The 20,988-nt window shown below is 57.0% G+C and overlaps 1 protein-coding gene across 1 annotated transcript in view; it reads left to right on the forward strand.

Annotated features, from left to right (window-relative positions):
• Positions 1-17,775, forward strand: part of CHST8 (carbohydrate sulfotransferase 8) — an 85,959-nt gene extending 68,184 nt beyond the window's left edge. Inside the window, exons 3-4 of the mRNA XM_029210841.1 lie at positions 15,623-15,660; positions 16,200-17,775. Of these exons, the coding sequence (XP_029066674.1) occupies positions 15,623-15,660; positions 16,200-17,306 (1,145 nt within the window). The 3' untranslated portion in view covers positions 17,307-17,775. The remainder of the gene's footprint in view (positions 1-15,622; positions 15,661-16,199) is intronic.
• Positions 17,776-20,988: the final 3,213 nt, after the last annotated feature.

The raw sequence follows: 20,988 nt of genomic DNA on the forward strand, positions 1-20,988 counted from the left end.
CCAAGCCCCTCAGATGAGCTTCCCGTCCAGGACAGCCCTTATGTCCCTCAGCCGCAGGTAAGTGCACCCCCTGCCAGCCCCCGACCCTCCCAGCCATGCCAGGGAGGGCCTGAGGATTTCATTATGAGCACAGATTATTATCAAGTACAAGGGGGAGTGAAGGGGACGTTATAAGCTCTCCTTTTAATAATGAATCCCATTTCCTCTTGCAGTTGGTTTTCTTGCAACAGATGCTGTTGCAGAAAATGGAACAAAATGGAAAAGACGAAAAGGCGAGTAACTCGGCCCCAAAGCCTTCCCAGCAGATGTCAGGGACAGCAGGGCAGGGTGCCCGAGGCCCGCCCACCGCACCCTCGCCTGGCACAGAGGCACGGCTGCTGCCACGGCGACCCATATGTTTGGATGATTCGCAGCTTGGCTCGGTATTGGGGAAGCTCGATACTGGGGAAGCGCGGAGCCGCCCTCCCGCTGTTCAATAACTGATGACCATTTTTCTCCAATTAAACTGAAATTGAAGGATCCTCAGACTTAGACACCCAAGTAAAATAATTAGTGCTTAAAATGTTAATTGTGTTCAGATGTGCCTTTGCCTCTGGAAGCTGTCTGCAAGCGAGCATGCAGGAAGGCAGTCTTTGGTGGAGAGAGCTCTGCCCCCGTACACCCCCTGCCACTGCCCAGCAGGCTGGCCTCCCCAGGAAGTCCAGGGTGCGCAGCACAAGTGCTCATTCTGTCCATGTGATGCCAGTGTGATGGCTCTGTGAGACCTGCTGTGACCCCCTGCCTGGCCAGCCCACTGTCCCCAGACACAGACCGGCAGTGTGGTATAATGGTTGGAACAAGGGCACAGAGTCAGACAGGTCTGGCCTGGACCCCAGCTCTGCCACCCACAGGGCCAGCAGTGTGGACGCAGGCAGCATACGTGACCTCTCTGAGATTCATGCTCTCATTCATGCAAAACGGGAGCAAGACCTCCCCTGCTGAAGTGCTTGAGACACGCCTGGGTCCTCAGCACCCACCAGGTCCCAGATGATTCATTCCAGAAGCAATGGACCCCTTTCACCAGGACCAGGAGGGTTGGGGGTCGAGGGCAGGGCCATTGTGTTCTCTCCTTGAGGGCTGTGCAGCCTGCTTCCCCTGGGAACGGCTATTCTGAGAGGAAGGGGTGTGAGGGCCGCCCACACCCTCCACGGTCCCACCAACCTGCTCGCCAACTAGGGGAAACATCTCCCTGCCTCTGGAGAGGATTCACCCTGCCCCAGGCATTTCCTGCTCCTGACTCTGCCCACTAGTGCGCCCTAGTTCTATTCTCTGCGGAGACGACACGTGTAAGAGGCTTAGGCTCCTTCATGCTGTGTGTCCCAAAGAAATCCACTTAGATATTCCGTGTTCCCTGATCCCCCACATAATAAGATTCCTTTATCTCTTGTTGTCATGGGAAGTATATATTAACCGATTAATATTAATACCGAACCGGTTCATACTTCACAAGGCAGGGATGTCGATGAGCACTGCAGAGCCCAGACAGCTGTTGGGTTTTGGCAGATCCCGGGGGAGATGCTGACCCTCTCCGCCGCACCTCATTATGGACACCATGTCATTAGCGGTGTTTGTCAGAGCTGGCTTAGAAGTGTGTTTGGACTCTGAGTGTGGCAATTAAAATCCTTGCCATCCAAGACAGAATATTTTATCATTTAAATAGCGTTTTTACATTCTCCTAACAGTTTCCCGGTAACGTTGTTAAATTAGGTGATAAAAGGTTATTTCTTGCTTCTGAAGTTGAAATACGTTACCATTATTCCTTATCTAGCTGGAATTAGAAAAGTTTTGGTATTATATGTCCTGAAGGTTTCATTATCAAAATTTGCCAGACTTTATTAAAAAAAAACATTTTTTGGGGGGGAGGCCCTTGGTTTAATCAAAGATGGACAGAAGCTTTGTCTTCTGACATATTGGAGATTGCGCTCAGCATTTGGTGGAAAGGGAAGTGCCATCTTTTGAAGCGGCCAGGATGTACACTCAGGGCTCAAGGGGGGTCAGAGGGGGTGCTGGCTTACCTTTGACTTGGAGCTGTTACCTAAGCCACCTCCTGACCATCAAGGAAGCCAAAGATGGTCAGGGACTGAGCTTCCCGTCCATCTTGCCCACAGGGAAGCCACGACCAGAGGCTGCATCTTTGGCCAGTGGGGCTGGACTGGAGCCTGCCTGTGTCTGTGCAGCCTCTTCATCCCTCCGTCACCCCTCCAGCTACCCACCTGTCCAGTCCTCACCCAGCATCCATCTCAAATCCCTTCCCTGACTGACATATACACAGTACTATACATAAAATAGATAACTAGTAAGGACCTACTGTACAGCACAGGGAACTCTACTCAGTACTCTGTAATGACCTATATAGAAAAGAATCTAAAAAAGAGTGAATATATGTATATGTGTAACTTTCACTTTGATATACAGCAGAAACTAACACAATATGATAAACCAGCTATACTCCAATAGAAAAAAATTTTTTTTGAAATCCCTTCCCTGGACCTCAACCCATCCATCCACTATCCACTTTCCATCCACACCCCCATCCACCAACCATCTACCCACCATCCATCACCACCCACATGCCATCCTCTTCCCTTCCCACCCACTATCCCCTGTACTGTCAGTGCGCCACTCACGTGCCCTCTCCCAGCCACCACCTGTGCTGCATCTCGTCTGATGTGGAAGACGCCCTCTGTGCACCACATGAGCCTCACCCCACCCTGATTTCCCCGCCCACACCTCCCAGTTAAATGTGCCATGAGCAACGGCTGGGGCCAATACCTCGTCATGCATCACTTTCCCCCAGCGCCCAGCATCCCTGAGTCACCCCGTCCCATGACCTCCAGTGGGCACACTGTCTTTGGTGTGGCATTTAAGGCCATGGGGCTCCTCCGAGAACACATCTCTTTGCCTAGGAAGAGAGTGCCAGAAGAGCTGCTGTGTTCCCGTGGGATAGGAGACCTCCCCCCAGAGCTTGACCCCAGTCCTGCCTCCTCCCATTGCCTTTCTCCCAGTTTGATGCCAGGGACAGGATTCATTTTACCAACAAAAAGGCTTGGACTCTCACAGACTTCCAGCCAGAATGGAGCGTCAGCTGGTCTGGTGGGAACTGTCCAGGTTGCTCTGTGGCAGCCCCTCAAGTGTTCGCCCTCCTTGCATGCCAACTCCAGCCTCTGCCCTGCCTCACAGGGACAGCCATTCCCAGTCACTGGGGGCATGGGTGACAGCGTCTCTGACAGAAGACTTCAGCGAAGGATGGGGGCTGGGGAAGCAGGGCTGTGGGTTTCTTCCTGAGCCCAGGCTGGGGTCCCATCTAAATCCTTGGCCAACCTTGAGGTTAACTTCAGTTCCTCTGAGCTCTGCTCTGCAGGGTGATGTCTCGGGGGAAAGAGATCACTCTCTGTTGACCATCTGAGTGAGAAATGCCAGCCCAGGGGCACCTGTCTGCAGCCCAGTTGGTCCTCATTCTTCCCAGAAGGTCAGCCCTGCAGAGCCATTCAGCCTGGCCCATCCAGGTCCTCTCCCCACCCAAGACAAGGCTGCAGACGGGCACATGGCCCCAGTGTGCTGCAGAAGCTGTCCAGTGCACAGAGGAACGGCATACATGGGTTCCTGGGCCCTGACATCAGCCGGCTTGTGCCCTCTGTCGGGGATGCAGCAGGGGAGACAGTGGTAGAAAGCTGGAAATGATATTCTCAGGATGTCCACCCCCCGTGAGCCTCCTCCAGCGCCCGGAATAGTGCCTTCCTGCAGATCTCCAGTTCTTCTGAAACCCCTGCCATCTCCAACCACAAATTCGCACAAAAGCCTCAGGCATTCAAGCATCCCTCTGCCTGATGCCACGTGTGTCCTGGGCACTCCCTGCCCCATATGAGCTATTACACAGCAGCCCCTCGTTCTCTAATCACCTCCCTAACAAACAGAAAACACTCCAGTCGCCGTTGTAAACATCCCTGGTGTGATTTATTGCCATCATCACAGTATTTTGTTTGGAGCTGTAAACCTCCAGACATAAATCAAGTCATTAGAAGGAATGATGTTTAATCCTGCAGAAGAAGCCTCGGTGGGCTGAGCCGCTCTCACCCAGCCAGAGAACCATTCCTTCTAGAGAGGATGGCCCCCAAGACACCAACATGGGCAGCCCCTCATCTCCACCGCACACAGGCATAGAAGGACAAGGCACGAGCCAGGTTGCTTTTGTTTTGTGGGATGGCACATTCTCAACTGCAAAGAGGTGCCCCAAACGCATGCCCAGTAATCCAGACAGGAGTCTTCATTCCGAAGGAAATGCACATAGCCGGGAGGGGCTGCGTCTGTGCCTGTGATCCGTGCTCGTCGTCCTGAGAGCAGCTGCCGGTTGGACTTCAAAGGAAGCAGAAAGACAGCTCAGAATATCTTCAGCTTTCTGTCCACAGTGGCCCTCGCCACCCTGTGAGCAGCTGGGTGGACCGTGTTCTATCTGCAACGCAGGCGGGTCTAACTTCCAGAGATTTGCTGCCAATGTGCAGGCCATGAAGGGAACATCCGGTCACCTCAGAGAGTGCCTGCTAGGAACCCAGCAGCCCCCGTGCCCCAGCCAGGCATTTCCCTGTGAAGGGTGCCTCTCAGAGTTAAGGTGACATCCCCCAAATGCTGCTGGCCAGAGGGGCACTGGGGTCTCTGCTGCTCTGGCAAATTCTAAATACACGTGGCAATTGTGAAAATGCTGGGTGATATTTCCGGTGTGTCGTTCTACTTAATATTCTCGGGCTCAGAGCTAAGAGGGTATTGTTATGCAGTGTTACGTTGGCTCGTGTTTCAGGGATGTTGGAAGTTTGGGCTGGGTTGTGTCTAGACACAGTTTCCAGCTTCTATCTGCAGGCCTTACTCAAGTCTTGGGCCTCTGGTTCAAGATGAACAAACCCAGGGTGTTGTCTTCCCCCGCCGGCTCCTCCCTCCCCCTGGACCTCCCCCGGACAGCATTATGCGGGGCACCCCAGACACTTCCCTCATATCCTCAGCCCTGACTCACCAAGCCTCCCCCCACCCCCCCACCGGCGGTTCTCCAGAATCTACCCTCCCCTTTCATCTCCCTGCCCTGCCTGAGTTCAGGCCCGGCATTGCTCATCTACATTAGGGTTTAAGAGTCCTGATCAGTTTTTCCTCTTCCTTTAGGCCTTCGGTTTCTGCAGGCCGTTACCTTTCGTGAGCTGGGGGCTGGGAACACAGGGCCTGTGGGTCTTTGCATGATTGCGTGATGTGGGTGTAGAGCCCAGCTCCAGCATGCTGTGAGGGAGCAGTGGGAGGATAGGTTTTCTGCGCTCCCCGGCCCCCAGCCAGCCAGGTCCACTGCTGGCTGGACCCCAGGGTGATGAGCTGGGCAGACAGAAGGGAGAGTGAGTGGGTCTTAGCCAGATGTCCAGGGAAGGTGACGTCTCCACAGCCAGCCACTGCCAAGGCCAGGATTAATGCCTCACCTCTTGGAGGACCCGGCCAAATCCCCAGGCCGAAGACTTCCTGAGCTGCAGGTGGCCCGGTCCTCGGCCGGACCGACTCCGCTTTCAAGGCCCTGCCTTGGGGTTAGGGTTAGCTGTGGACCACAGCTCTCCAGACCCGTGGTAGAGAACAGCTGGATTGACTGCCAGGGGCCCCTGCCTTGCCCTTGCCAGCTGTGAGTCACCAGGGCCTCAGTTCTGCTCAGGGGCACACAGGATGATCCCTGAAATGCCACTGCCCCTCGGGGAGGCGGTGGGGGGGTCCCAATGGTGCTGGAGGAGACACTGGAGAGAGGATGGGCCTGGGAGGTGCTGGAGTCGGGGCCAGGGGCCCCTCCGGGCACGATCAGTGCACAGCGTAACTGCCGATGCACGGCCATCTGGGGCGGCCCTCTAAGGATCAGTGCATCCATCCCTGAGCCCCTGGGCAGCCCTTTGCAGTCTCAGTTGCAGGAGCCCGACTCCCCCCTGGGAGCCTGTGATGGCTCCCTCACCGAGCGGCCCCTGCAGCAGGTGGGGGGCCCTTCAAGGAAGCATCAGCTACGACGGATTTACTGTTGTGGCTCTTCAGGGTATCGCAGGCAGCAGCTGTGACGGGTCTGACAGCCACAGGCCAGCTCAGTAATTGATGCTGCGGTCGGCACGTCACATCCTTAAGCCGGCTTGAGCCGGCCCGATCATTATCTTGTGGCCAGGCCGTCGCGGTAATGAGGCTGCCCCGCCGGCGGCCTCTGATGGCCTGACTCGGCTCCAGAGAAGCAGAGTCTGTCACAGGCCTGGGCCAGTCGGTGTTGTTGGCATTTTCCCTGCAAACAGGCAGCCCCTCAGTGGGGCCATCTCGGCCTCGGGCTCCAGCATGACTCACTCGTTTTTATTTTCTGGCAACCCCCAGCAGGAACTCACCAATATTCAAGCCAAATTAGGCCCCTTCCTGCAGAGCTGGCTGGAGAGCAGTCACCAGGGGCCCCTGACAGCCAAACAGGAAGAACGTTACATCCATCCCATTCAAGCTGGTCACAGTGACTCGGAGCCGGAGCCGTGGCTCCCCGGGGGCTGTGGACAAGGGCAGGACTCAGGCCAGGCCCACTGCCTGTGCTTCAGGTAACTGGCTGCGTCTGCCCTGCTTTCTGTCCTCTGGAAAGTGCTGGTCGCACACCGTCACCGACCCCAGAGAGCCACAGGCCATGGAATGTGCCCCAGCTCATACACCTGCCCCCATCGTCCCTCCTTCAGCCGCCCTCTGGACATGTGCACTTGGGAGACCCATAGGCGTCTCAGACTCAGTGAGGATCTGCCCCCCTTCGCAGGAAGTGCCACCAGCACACCCCTACTGCTGAAGCCAGAAGCCAGGGTCCCTGACTCTGCTCCCAGTCAGCCCCCAGGTCCTGCTGATCCAGGGGCCCACTGGTACCAGTCCACGAGGGCTCAGCTCCACAGTTACATCAGCAGCTTGGAATCTGCCACAGTAGGAGTATTTACACGCCAGAAATCAGCAAACACTACAAGTTAGGCTCCTCCCCCACCCCGCCACCCACGGAGCCAGTTGTTAAACATTTACCAGCACACCTCCTACTGCTGACTGTTCCTCCTGAAATACTCTTCGCACGTTTCCCCACTTTCTACCATCATCACCTGGGGCCAGGCCTCAGACATGTCCTGCCCGGACAACGGCAACATGCACGGACCAGCCTTTCCGCTCTGTCTTCAGCTCTTCATCTCAGAATCACTCAAATTCAAAATAACTCACAGCTTAAAGCCCTTCTAGGCTCCCCTTGGGGCCTTAGGAGAGAAGTTAAGGATCTGCTACCTTTGCTGGGACCAGACGGCCCCTTTCTCGCTGGGCCTCCCTGCAGCCACCATGGTCCTGCCATTTCTGGACACCCTTCAGTCTCTGCCTCTCTGCATCCCATGAGCCCTGCTGTCATGGTCAAGGCCATCGACCTCTGCCAGGAATGCCCTCATCACCTTCAGATGTCAATTGATTGTCACTACCTAAGGGAGACCTCACCTGATGCCCCGGACTTGCTGGTGTCCCCCACCACTTGCTGCCTGCCACGTCCTCCGTGACTGCCATCACACGTGGAACCACTGTTCAGTGGCTCACCTCCTGTGAACGCCATGAGGGCAGGGCCACGACTGTCCCGTTCATGGCCAAGATGCCGTCACTGGCGCCTAAGACACTGCCGGGCACACACAGTGCTCAGTCAGCGTGGAATGAATGGACAGGCCGTGGAGGCCTGCATGACTGTTCTGCCACCAGCTCCCACGCTGCAGGTGCCGCCGGGGGCACCGTGACTTTGCTGGCGAGCGTCACGAGCTTGCTTCTATCTCACCTGCAGCAGCACTCACTAGCTCCCGCTTATCCTGGAAAGGCCTGTGTGTGTTGAAGGAATACATAAAGGGAAGGAAAGGCATGGCTTGCTCTAAAGCATGTGCCACGTGCTCTCAGAAACCGTACACGGACATGAACGTAGCCTCCCCGCCCAGCGCAGGCCGCAGCACACAGCAGGAAGCATGCGTGTGCGCGGCACAGAGATGTGGTGTGATGCATCCCCTTGGCACACATGGTGTAGCAGCACGACGTACCAGGTCCTGTTCCATGCAACGTGCATATGTGGGCGCAGAGCAGTGCATGGCACGTGTGCTGGGGCCACACGCACCCCCTGAACGTGGTGGAGTCACCCCCAGGCTCTGACACAGGAGAGCCTCGAGGTGGGAGCTGGGGACCCCTCCCCTGTGGACAGGCGGGCACACGGAGGATGCTCAGAGACACCCCCCACCCAACCAAGTGATGGGCAGATGGGTAGGGGTGGAACGGCAGGACAGCTGTTGGCTTTGCAGACCCTCTAACTGGCTGGCTGGTTGACTGACGGGCAGCTCCAGTGCCCCACTCTGACAGCTCCGAGGGGATTCACAGCCAAGGCTGAGCGGACAAGGAGCTACCCAGTTGAAATGCGGATCCTAATCTCAGAGGCGAGGGAATGGAATCGCTAACCAAAACAAGTAGCGGTCCGAGCTATCAGGTGCCCATCAGCCCAAGACGGGAAGATTCCCGCTTCCCTCCCCGGCAGACAGGTCCCAGAGGTCCTGCGATCGTGCGGGAGCTGGGCTCAGGGAAACTCAGCCGGGGCGAAGGTATCCATTTGATGGGAATACCAGGGGCCGGTGGCTTCTATCCTGTGTGCGCTCTCTATGCCCACCGCTGTGCATCGTTTCATTTACACATTTGTGGAACTGGGAGATGGGTATTTTTATCCCATCTTCCTGGTGAGGAGACTAAAGTTTAGTGAGGTTATGTTCACACAGCCGTGTTCTCATTTTCTCTTTTCCTTCTTTTTAAATATGCTGACCCCTTGTTAAAAGCTATGACTCAGTGGAGTCTCTAGGTTAAGGGAGAGGAAGCCCTTGCTCTGGTCTGGGGCCGAAGGTGACCCCACTGTGAGTTTGGTTGTCTCAGAGCAACTTGAAGAAGTTCTCCCCACTCCCCAGAGGCTGAGGCAAGAGGACAGAGCCCTGCAGGGCCACCTGCTGTCCCGCCCAGGAGCATGTGTGGCCTCACCCCCACCTTTCCCCAAGGTCCACACTGACTACAGAGCCACCTTTTGGTTCCAGGAGCAGCCAGCACCTTCGTCTGGGGCCCCCAGCTGCCTGGAGCCCCATTTGCGTGCCCTGGGCCCTGGGGGCAGCAGAGGTGGCATGGCTGTGAGCTGAGTCCCTAGCAGAGAATTTAATGAGTTGAATTTTCCAGTGAACACAAGTGAGAATTTAAGGCCCTTTGGTGAGGCTTCTTCCATCTGAGTTCTGTGCCTTGAGTCCAGGCTGCCCTCTAATTGCTGAGTTTTGCATCAAATCTGCATAAATTAACAATCTGCCCAGAGGAAAGGAGCAGCTCACAATGAGGCAGACAGAGGCCGAGGGGGCGGTCGGGAGGGCTTGCCCCTCAAAAGGGCAGAGCCTGAGCTGGTGGGAGAAGAGCCGAAGGAGATACAGCCACTGCGAGGACCCAGGAGCAGGCCCTGGCCAGGTGACCCCCAGGTGGCAATGGGAGGGAGCCAGCTGGGTGTGTCTTAGTTCCGACCACACAGACCCCACACAGCCGGGGTGGGCTGGACAAACCCTCGGCCGGCGCAGCTCCTGTCTGCATCCGGCTACTCGGCTGGCACCTGCCACCCAGACACACAGACGCTTCTCAGGCTGCCAGGCCGAGCCAGAGAAGCTCAGCCGGGGGCTGGTGGACTCCAGCCAGAACCCTAGGCTGCAGAGAGAAGCCCGACACCCATCCCCCCTCCAGGGCCAGCTCTCAGTCCAGGCAGCCTTGGCTTTTTCACAAGCGTTTACTGAGCTCCTGCTGTGTGCCAGGCCTTGTGCCAGACTCTGTCTGACACAGTTTCTGCCCCAAGAACACGGAGAACTAACACAATCCTTCATTACTAATTGGACCACCCAACCCAGCAAGGGAAGTGTTTTCTCACCTCCTCCAGGTTATCCCTGCCCAGTGCTCTGAAAGCCCTCTGAAGTCGCTTCCCCCCTGTTAGGAATTGAATTGTCCCCCCCCCCCCCCGCCAAATAGGTTGAAGTCTCAGCCTCTAGTACCTGTGAATGTGACCATATTTATAGGCTCTTTGCAGATGTCATCAAGATGAGGTCATTAGGGTGGGCCCTAATTCAAAACGACCAGAGGAGAAGGGACAGGTACATAAGACAGCCGTGTGAGGACAGAGGCAGAGGTTGGATCTAAATTGCCACAGCCAAGGAGCATCTGGGGCAGCCAGAAGCTAGATGAGGCAAGGAAGGATCCTCCCCTTGAGGCTCCAGAGGGAGCAGGGCCCTGCTGACGCCTTCATTTCAGACATCTGGCCTCCAGAACTGTGAAAGAATACATTTTTGTTATTTTTACACCAGCCCATTTTGTGGTACTCTGTTACAGCAGCCCTAGGAAACTTCTACACCCTCTGTGAGGGTTAAGTTTATATGTCAGCTTGACTAGGCTGTGGTGCCCAGATGTGTGGTCAAACACCAGTCTAGATGTTACTGTGAAGGTATTTTTTAGATGTGATTACCTTTATTTTTTTATTTTTTGATGTGGATCCTTTTTAAAAGGCTTTATTGAATTTTTGTTACAATATTGCTTCTGTTTTATGTTTTTGGTTTCTTGGCCCCGAGGCGTGTGGGATCTTAGCTCCCCGACCAGGGATCGAACACGCACCGCCCCCTGCGTCGGAAGGTGAAGTCTTTAACCACTGGACCGCCAGGGAAGTCCCTAGATATGATTACCTTTGAATCAATAGACTTTGAATAAAGAGATTACCCTCCATAATGTGGGTGGGCCTCATCCAATCAGTTAAGGCCTTAGGAGAAAAGAAGGAAAGAATTCTGCCTCCAGACGGCCCTCAGACCCGAGCTGCACCGTCAGTTCTTCCCTGGGTCTCTAGGCCGTGGCCTGCCCTGCAGATTTCACCCATCCTCCACAACTGCAAGAGCCACTCGCTTAAACTAAACCCTCCTCTACATACATATATCCTGTTGGTGGTTTCTCTGGGGGACCGTCATTCAGAAACCTTTCAGACTCCCTGCAGAGTGGGGCCTTGCAGCTCCCTCAGGGTCTCTCCCCTGACCCGAGCAACCAGCACATGCACCGTGGCTGCCGTTTCTCCTGCCAGCATCCCAGTCTCACACCTTGTAGCTCATCACCGCTTGCGTGAGGTCCTGCACACTGGCCAGCCAGGCAGGGCTGCCCCAGGGCGTGAAGGCCTTTCTCCCAGTACACGTGGCAGGTACAGGATCAACTTCTTTCTAATTGGGATATGGAAACAGCAGAGCAGGGCAACGGTGTTCATCCCACCGGATGCAGCTGCCAGGGAATCTGGGGTGGGACCGATGCTTGGATGCAGGATCTCGCACGTGGGGCACCCAGGGTGCAGTGGGGGACTTGCCTTTGGTGTCTCTCCTGGCTCCGCCCAGCCTGAAACCCCTGGAGTCTCCTGGCCTGATGGGCAGCATAAGTGGACATGTGGGTGGACAGCACAGATGGGTGCAGGGACATCCATCATGCAGACTCAGCCGCCGGAAGAGCCAGGCTGTGGAACAGGAACCAGGGAAACCCAGCTCAGTGCAGGAAACTGGGGAATCCAAGGACCACAAGTCTGAAACTCCGGACAGGGCAGGGACTTTGCACTTGCACCCATAGCCTGGGGCCCCTCCTGGCCCCTCCAGCTCTCTCCCATCTCTGTCCCTGTTTGTGGGCCTGACTCCTCCAGGACAGCCATGCCTTCCCCAAGGCTGCAGCGTTTAGAGTGGCAGGACCCTCTCCCCACTGCCCATCAGGGCCTAGGGCTGGAATTTGAGCAGCTAGAACAGCAGTCACTCTCCTCAAATGACCAACCTGGGGCCAGGGGGTCAAGGGCTCAGGAGGCAGCCCTTTCTAGGCACTTGAGTCCTATTTTGACCCACATCAGTGTCACCTGTCTACACAGCCAGACCGAAAGGCTGGTCCCCGGCCCCCACCCCCAGTGGGTCCTGGGCATCCAGGATTGGGACTTCTGAACTGAACACGGCAGGTCTCCCTCCTGTGATTCAGAGAGGAGTGGTGGGCTAGGGACCGTCCTCCCCAGCAGCCCACATGCCAGTGACCCCCCCCAGCTCTGCTGCAGACCCAGAGCTAATTGCGTGGCCTAACTATAGGGCTGGCCTCTCACTCATCAATCTCTGCACCCCCTTGGCAGGCAGCCAGGAAGCTTCTTCAGCCAAACGCTCCGAAGAAAACCTCCAGCCAATGAAGGGCTCACAGTGTGGAGGGCACTTGGCAGCCCCAATAGCTCACACCTTGTTTACTCCCACCGATGCTCACTGCCATCATACTGCATGGGTTTCAACCACTCTGCCAATCTCCTCTGTCCAGAAAGAGAAAGTGGTCGTTTATTTCTTTCCGTACAGGGGGATAGGGCTCCCTTACAGGTTATTAATGTTACGCTGAAGGGAGAGGACAGGTGACTCAGACTCTGAAAGCAGAGGGTGTACATGACTGGCATCGGGGGTTCCTGTCGCAGGGTAGGCATGAGGGAGACAGGTGAGGTGAGACGCAGCATGGTGATATTGGATGGAAGAGAAGGCTGGGGGGCATGGCTTTTATCTACCTCTTAGACTTATTTGGGGGCTGGGCATGTGGTGTTATGTTGAGGCCAAGTCCCCCATGGCATGGGTTCCGGGGGCTCCCGGTGACAATACCTTCCTGGTGGTGCAGCAGAGGCAGGGCCCTTCCCGGGCTGCGCCCTGGAGCTGTCCAGGGTCCTGAGTGCAGCTCCTTAGGGAATGCGCAGGCCCTAGGCTCAAGATGCCCAAGGCTCCTCCTGGCCGTCACCTGCTCAGAGCTGGGGGTGGTTTTTGCTTCAGCCTTTATCTGAACAGTGTGTGAAAGAGCAGCTTCCTCCAAGAAAAAAGTAGGGACACCGGGACCCTGGCCAGCGGGGCCATTTGCGGCCATTTCTGTTACATTTCCTTCCTTAAGTTTCTTTATTCCAAAGTGGCCATGTGGGATAGGCTCACGGTCTGCAAACAAGCTGCCATAAGTTTAAGGGTCACGAATATGCAACCTGTGGCCAACTCAGGCTCCACATAAGATCTGTTGTTGGGTTTTCCACAAGATAATTGTTTTTTTCAAAGGGGACAGTTGCAACCAGGTTGGCTTTGTTGGACAAAAGTGGCCAATAGCTCAGGAGACTCACCCAGCCCTGGGCTCTGTCCAGCAAGGACTTTCTCTCCAGGCTGTGCTCAGAGCTCTGGCCTGGCCTGCCTTGGAAACCCTTCAGGCTCAGAGCCCTCCTGTCCGGTCTGCACAGATGAGAATGGGTCAGACCTCACAGCCCACCACCCTCCAGGCTGTGGGGACAGAGCCGATGGGAGGTCGCAGCCGTCGGGGCTGTGACTCTGTGAGCACACCCTCATCTGACTCACCTGACGGCAAGAGGCCTTTTATAAGTGGCTCCTCCACCCCGCTCTCGGCCAAATCTGGCACGACTCATTTGCTCCAGAAAAGGAATATCAATAAGCACCATCGCACCTTGACAAGTTAACAGGATTGACAAGCAGAGTAAATTCCTGTGTCTGAGGCTCTGAAGAGGAAAGGTGATTTAGCAGAGCCAGCTGCCATCAGAAAATAATTAAGGAAACCCGGCAGCATGAAGGGAAACTGACTGTGCAGAGGGTCCCTTCTGGTGAAGGGATCTGTGATCATTGGCTGCAAGAGGGAACTTGCACGTATCAGAGGGAAATGAGCCCAGGAAGCTCATGCTGGGGACTGCCACCTGAAGAGATGTGGAAGGACGCGGGGACGGGGCGGCGGCAGAGGGAAGGAGGCTCTGGGCTGAGAGGGGGACCCTTTGAGGGGCTTAATTCTAAGAGGCTCCTGCCTCAAGGTCAGGCACCCACTGCTGACACCCCACCCCCTGAGGGGTGCAGCCAGTTCTACATGGAGCTTCCCCCTCTCCATGGAAGAGTCTGGAAGGCCTGTTTCAGGGCTCAGCCACGTGCACACACACATAATGCACATAAGCTGGGGGATGCCCAGGAAGGTGTGGACACTCTGCCCTTTGCCCAGGGAAGGGTCATCCTCTGGGAAAAGAGGTCAAAGCATAGTATTGCAGAGAAGAAAGATGCAACATAAGTTGTGCCTTCACCTCCACCTCTCTTGGGACTCGGAAAAGGTCCAGCCAGGCTCAGGGAATTTAGGTTTTCCAGCCCGGGGGTGGCCTCACGTTCCCCCACTCTCACTTGCACATGAATGAAAGAGAATTGCGGGCACATCCTCAGACTGACCAGTATAAGGCCAGGGGCATAGCAGTGGCTGAACCTGTAAAAATGGATCTCACAAGGAATCAGCGGAGTCCCTGGGTCAGGGACAGAGGACCCGGATGTCCCCTCGTCAGCTGGGCTCCAGCCGCTGGACCTCTGCCGTGTACACAGAGACAGCAGGGGAAGTGCCTTCAGAACAATCCCCACCCCAGCAGCAGGCAGAACTCAGTCAGGCGTCCCACTGTGCCAGCTGGAAGTTGGAGCTTTCCGCTTATTTAAAGGATGCCCAGTTCTGACTGTGACTGTGGCTTTTGGCAAAGCCTCAGAGCAGAAATGTCCACTCGCCTGGCACAGGGGCAGGAAGAACCCCGATGCCTCAGAGGCCAGGCTGGGATGGGGAAGGAAGCCAAGGCTCCTAAATAGGCTCCCCCAAAGGAAATCCTTCGTTCCCCTAGGACCTCCCCTGAAAAGGACCAAACTGGGACCAAACAGACCAAAGCAAAACCCTCTCCTCTGGTCAAAGATTCGACTCCCCAGAGCTTATCCTGAGTGATAAGCGCAGGCAAAGCACCTCCTTGGTGGGCAGCACGAACAGTCTGGAGTGTGGCCAGTGATGCGCTGATCTCTCTCCATTCTCCCCCTAGTCGCCAATAAAGGCTCACCAGGCAATCAGTCATTGTGCGGGCCTCTCTTCAGCCCTTTGGAGAAAACCAGGGTGAGCAGGATGAAGCCAGCTCAGCCAGGAACCCCAAGACCAGCTGAGATGGCCAAAACCGCAAAGCAGATGCCGAGGTGAAGGAACTTTCTGGAGCCAGTGGGGAGGCCCAAATCGGAGGGGAAAGAGTGTGTTCCACTCCCAGGCCTGTGTGCCAAGGTATGAGTACGAGTGTGTCATCTTCAGGCACAGAAAGGCTACAGCTAGGACAGGGTATAAAGAGAAGATGGACAGATCTTCCCGGAGGGCCCTTCCCCATGACTTAATGAAAGTGTGAGGTGGGGGCAGGCTGTAAGGTTCCTGGGTGCTCCACTGGGCAGGTATGCGGGCACCCTGGGGCAGGGCGCCTCTGGACCCTCGTGATGGTCACATCAGGAGGTGGGACACCCAGCAGTAAGCATCAGCTGGGAGCCAGTGGGACCAAGTCTCTGCTGCCCACTCTCTGCATGGGTATGAGAGTGGAGGGGCACTTGCACCGTGCCACGCCTCTCCTCCCATCCCCCCGAGCTGCCTTTTCCAGCCCGGGCACCCACAATCAAGAGCCTGTAAGCAGGTGGTCCCTGTGGACCACGTGATACTTCCACTGCTAACACTATCCTCTCTGTTTGCTTTTCAGGAATAAAGTTCAACATCAAGCCACAGGAGCCCCACAGCGTGAGTTCTGAGAGTCTGATGAATCTCATGGGCAACCTGGGGGAAGTTGGGGAGGGCAGGGGAGAAAACTCAGAGCTCACAGTAAACCCATGCTTGGAAAGAAAAATGTGTCCTGTCTTTCCCAGGAGCCTTGGGAACAAAGCCTGGGACCTTGGCCCCATGAATTTCCCTTTCCCTTTGGACGGCGGCCTTGGCCTGTGCTGATAGAAGCATTACCTCTGAGCCTGGCTCCCCCGGGCCACCAGCTCCCCCTGCCCCTCGTCACCAGGAGGCTATTCCTGGGAGACCTGCGCCATCTTGTGGCCTAAATGACACTTGCACCTCACACCACGGCCTCTTGAGGGGAGAGGGGATTGTGGGGGCTCAGACCAAAGGGGTCGCGTCCTGCAGGGCCAGCCTGTCCCCCTCTCCCTCACCTGGGAAAAAACGCAGTCTACAGAGGGGTCAGGGACCCCGGCCGTGGCGAGGGCCTGACCTGTGTGACCCCCAGTGCCCAGCTGACCTGTCCACCCTGCTAACCAGTTCTCTTCTTGCCCCAGGACCTCCCATCAGGCAGTTCCCAGGATGGTGACCTTAAGGCACCCACAGAGAGTGTCACCCGAGACTTGTCCAGCCGGGGCCCGAGGGGCCCGAACCTACAGGTGTCCCAGCAGTCTCAAGCCCACCTAAACGTGGGGGCCCGTCTGCGACCGCGGCAGCGCCGCCGGCGACTGCTTATCAAGAAAATGCCAACTGCGGCGGCCATCCCGGCCAACAGCTCGGCTGGTACGTTCGTCCGGCCAGCACCCCGGGCCCTGGACGGCCGTTGGGTCAGCCTGCACCAGAGCCAGCAGGAGCGCAAGCGGGTGATGCGGGAGGCGTGCGCCAAGTACAGGGCGAGCAGCAGCCGCAGGGCGGTCACGCCCCGCCACGTGTCCCGCATCTTCGTGGAGGACCGCCACCGCGTGCTGTACTGCGAGGTGCCCAAGGCGGGCTGCTCCAACTGGAAGCGGGTACTCATGGTGCTGGCCGGGCTGGCCTCGTCCACCACCGACATCCAGCACAACACCGTCCACTACGGCAGCGCCCTCAAGCGGCTGGACACCTTCGACCGCCAGGGCATCCTTCACCGCCTCAGCACCTACACCAAGATGCTCTTCGTCCGCGAGCCCTTCGAGAGGCTGGTCTCTGCCTTCCGCGACAAGTTTGAGCACCCCAATAGCTACTATCACCCCGTCTTCGGCAAGGCCATCCTGGCCCGATACCGGGCCAACGCCTCTCGGGAGGCCCTGCGGACGGGCTCTGGCGTGCGGTTCCCCGAGTTCATCCAGTACCTACTGGACGTGCACCGGCCCGTGGGTATGGACATCCACTGGGACCACGTCAGCCGGCTGTGCAGCCCCTGCCTCATCGACTATGACTTTGTGGGCAAGTTTGAGAGCATGGAGGACGACGCCGACTTCTTCCTGAGCCTCATCCACGCGCCGCGGAACCTGACCTTCCCGCGGTTCAAGGACCGGCACTCGCAGGAGGCGCGGACCACCGCACAGATCGCCCACCAGTACTTCGCCCAGCTCTCGACCCCGCAGCGGCAGCGCACCTACGACTTCTACTATATGGACTACCTGATGTTCAACTACTCCAAGCCCTTCGCAGACCTGTACTGAGGGGCGGGGCCAACCGGCCGTGGGCGGCCCGGCCCCACCCACTCACCTGTCCGCAGGGGCATCCCACGCTCCGTGGGTTCTCACCTGGGAGCTGAGATGTACCCAGAGCAACAGGGCTCTGAGGAGCCGTGCCTGCTGGGTGGTGCAGGCCCTTCAGGGGGGCACAGAGGCCCAGGCCTTGGATGGGGACCCTGGCCTCTGTCCCATACCCACTTCCATACTCCTCAAACAAGGAAGATGCTGGGGTGTGAGCTGGACACCCCAGGAGTCCCAGCTGCCCATACCCAGCTCTACCGTCAGGATGACCAGGGAAGTCTGAGGCCCAGAGGATGAAGGCCCCGGCTGTAAGGGATTTCCCGCATCACTTAGCCATTGCCTTGTACCAAACCACAGGGTTTGCAGCTTTTCTAAGACCCAGGGGGGAGGTTCCCTTGGAATGAGGTTCCAAATAAAGCACATGGTTTCCAGAGCAGCCGTGTCCATACTCTGTGCGTTGGTGTGGAAACACAGGGGCCCTTCCCCGTGCTTTCTGGGGCTCCTTCTCTCTCCTGAGGACAGCCTGAGCCCCGCGCCTGCAGACCCCACCCAGGCAAGCCCAGGGCACAAGCAGAAGGAGCAGAGCACCCAGCAGCTAACTTTCAGGATGCCAGCAGCATCTCGCCTCAGATTCCCGAGGCCAGGTCTCCATCAGTAGGGTCCTCCCGTCTTGGTACCGGCACATTCATCCCCAAAGAAGATAGACCTGTCCCCGTGGAGGACCATCAAGGTCCCTTTTTGTCAGTGCACTTTGTGGGGGGCCCTCTGGGGACTGCCAGAGCAGTGACAAGCTCTCTGGGCAAGCTGCTATTTGGGGGCTGCCCCTGGGGTCAATGGGACACTGCACACAGGTCTCAGGGGGTGTGGCATTTCCAGGCAGGGAGTGATGCCATCCTTGGCTTTCTGAACCCTGGGATAAGCAGGGCTTTGGCCGGAAGATGTCATCTGCAGACCCACTGACCTGGCCTTGATCCCTGACTGCATTCCCTGACGGAACCACTTCAAAGCTACCAGGATTGCCTGCCCACATGTGAACCAGCTCTGGGGCGGGCGGTGGGGGGGGAGGAGCTGTAGAGGAAACTTCTCCCCCAAAAGCATACATTTTCACACGCAGAAATGGTCTGAAATTGTCAAAAGTCAGGGTGATTCTTGAAAGGCCTCAGAGAAAGTGTTTGCTGGAGCTTTGAGTTTGGGTGTGACTGTGGCTGTTTTGGGGTCTTGTCTGTAATGGGAAGTGCTGTCTGGATGTTTCTAGGGGCCTGTTTGTCTGTCTGCCACCGTTGGGTCTCATCTCTCTGTCAGTCTGTCTGCCCGCAGTCTGCTGCATGCCCTCCTGAATCCTTCTGTGGCCTTTCTCTCCCGAGCTGGCTCTCAGTCTGCTCCCACTTGCTAAGGGAGATGCTGCCAGACCCTGAGGGGGCGCTGTGCTCCCCAAGGTGGGACATCCCAGCCAGGTTCACACTAGCATGATTGGCTCCATCTTTCTTTCTGGGCTCTGGAAAGGTATAAAGGCAGAACAAGGGGGTTGAGGCTGCCCACTACCTGCTCAGGGCCACATGTATCCAAGAACCCTGAGCAGGGTGAGGTCTCCGCTCGGGTTCCAGCTGAAAGTGGCCTGGGCCATTGGACAGAAGGAACCCAGAGGGGCAGGGAGGAGGCTGGGGTCAGGGCCTGAGGGATTCACAGGTGTGGAAGGCAGGAAGGCAGATGGTGAGAGGCTCAGAGATGCCTCAACACCTCACCCACTGCTGCTGCTTGGAGGCGATCAGGATTGCCCAGGGACCATCCTTCCATGGTGTGAATGAGTGCGTGTGTGTGTGTGTGTGTGTGTGTATTTGAGGGTAGGAAAAGATATCTTGTGTCATCTCTCAGAGACAACCAGGCCTGGGTTGGGCAGATGTACACAAACACATCCATCAAAGAGGGGCTTTCCTTCTGGGTGGCGACGGCAGAAGCACAGTCCAGGCAATGACCATGATCACCGCTTGATGGTCCCCAGTGTGAGCTCCAGAAGCCCAGCCCTGAGACCTCACCCTGAATCCACTGAGATGGTGCTGGACCAAGCTCCAGCCCCCAGGCCCAGCCTCATATAGCCCTAAGGACAGTGGACTTAACTGCCAACAAAGGAAAGTGTGTGTGTGTGTGTGTGTGTGTGTGTTTCTGGGGGGCGCATGGTGAGCATGTGAATCTATGTGTACGTGTATAAGTGTGTGTGAGTGGTGTGGTAGGTGTCTTATGGGCATCTGTGTCTGGGGTGAGGGGGCGTGTACACGTGTGTGAGCCCGTATATGTGTTGGGAGGATGGGGGGAATGTGGACCTTCCTCCCTCCTCTCTGGGACCATCTCCCCTGCCCCTCCCTGCCCCATTTAACCTGCTTACCACTTTGTGGTGAAGGAGGGGGCCCTCTGGGTCAGGGACCCAAGAAGGGGTCATAGCCTCCTCCCAGGGGCCAAGCCGGCCCATCAAGTTGGGAAAATAACCACTGAACTCCCAGTGCCCTTTGCCAACTTGGTCCTCCAAATTGGCCCTCTCTGGGGCAGCCCACAATGAAGTCCCTGCAGCTGAGCCCTCCCTAGACATGAGACCTGCTCTCTAAGTGGTGAAGAGAATAAACATCCCAAAAGCCCTGGAGTCCCCTGGGGAGATGAGATGTGAGGTCCAGCCAGACGGTCAGACATGAGTTTCAGTTACCTCTGGCCTCCCAGACATGACCAAACCATCCTATCTGCTGTCACCATGGGCCTGGCCACCCACAAAAGGGCTCAAGACAGAGGTGGGCAGGCAGCGGATGGAGGGACAGTCATCCAGGACCCCTATCCCCTCTCAGGCAGGGCCTGTTTACCAATTTCATCCTCAGGGTTGAGACCCCTCAGTGGGGGAATGGGAGCCCCAGTAGAGCCCTGAGGGCAGAAGGTGGTCTCCCCTCACTCTCCCCATCCTCTTAGCCCTTTCCTCTCTGGGAAGCACCCATGGCTAATCGTGGGAATTTTGTCCTGGTATCTCCCCCGATCTCACCTAGAACTGGGCACAAGGGGATTACTGCTGACCTATGGGCCCAGGAGTGGACCAGGGTGGTCTCCAGGAACTGGGGGTGGGCAGTCTGGGGCTGAGCAGGGCTGAAATAATCCTACCCCCGTCTCCGGGCCCTATGCTTGTGGGTACAATGACCCTGGATGAGGCTGGGGGAGCTGCCCCTGGCATGGGGAGTGTGCTAGCCCCGGATGATCTTGCTGGATGGAGGGGGCTCCGTGGTCCACGGTCCCAGGCTCAGGGGAGGGCACGTGACAGCCCTGAGCTTTGGTTCTTCGGGGTGGCCTGGCCTGGCGGTGAGGCCTGCGCTGCTCCCTGACTCTTCCTGCGGCCCAGAAGGGCCCTTTGCACAGGAGGCTCGGCTGTAAGAAGACAGCAGAGGGTGGCCAAGGGGGTCGCTGGGGTTGGGGCCACGTGGGAACAGACGCTCCTGCCCCCTCCCCATCTCTGGGCCGGCCTCCAGGAGGGGAGACGGAGAGAGTGGGCTGGAGGTCAGCTCCCAAGATCATTTGAAGCCTAGGGCAAGGGTCAGGTGTCAGAGGTCAGAAGTAATTCCAAACCATGGGGCCTAGGGTTTGCCACCGCGAATCAAGCGCTCCTGATGGGCCAGTGCCG

Source organism: Monodon monoceros, unplaced genomic scaffold (genome assembly GCF_005190385.1).
Source record: "Monodon monoceros isolate NGI ecotype Baffin Bay Population unplaced genomic scaffold, NGI_Narwhal_1 Super_Scaffold_10, whole genome shotgun sequence".
NCBI lineage: Eukaryota > Metazoa > Chordata > Mammalia > Artiodactyla > Monodontidae > Monodon > Monodon monoceros.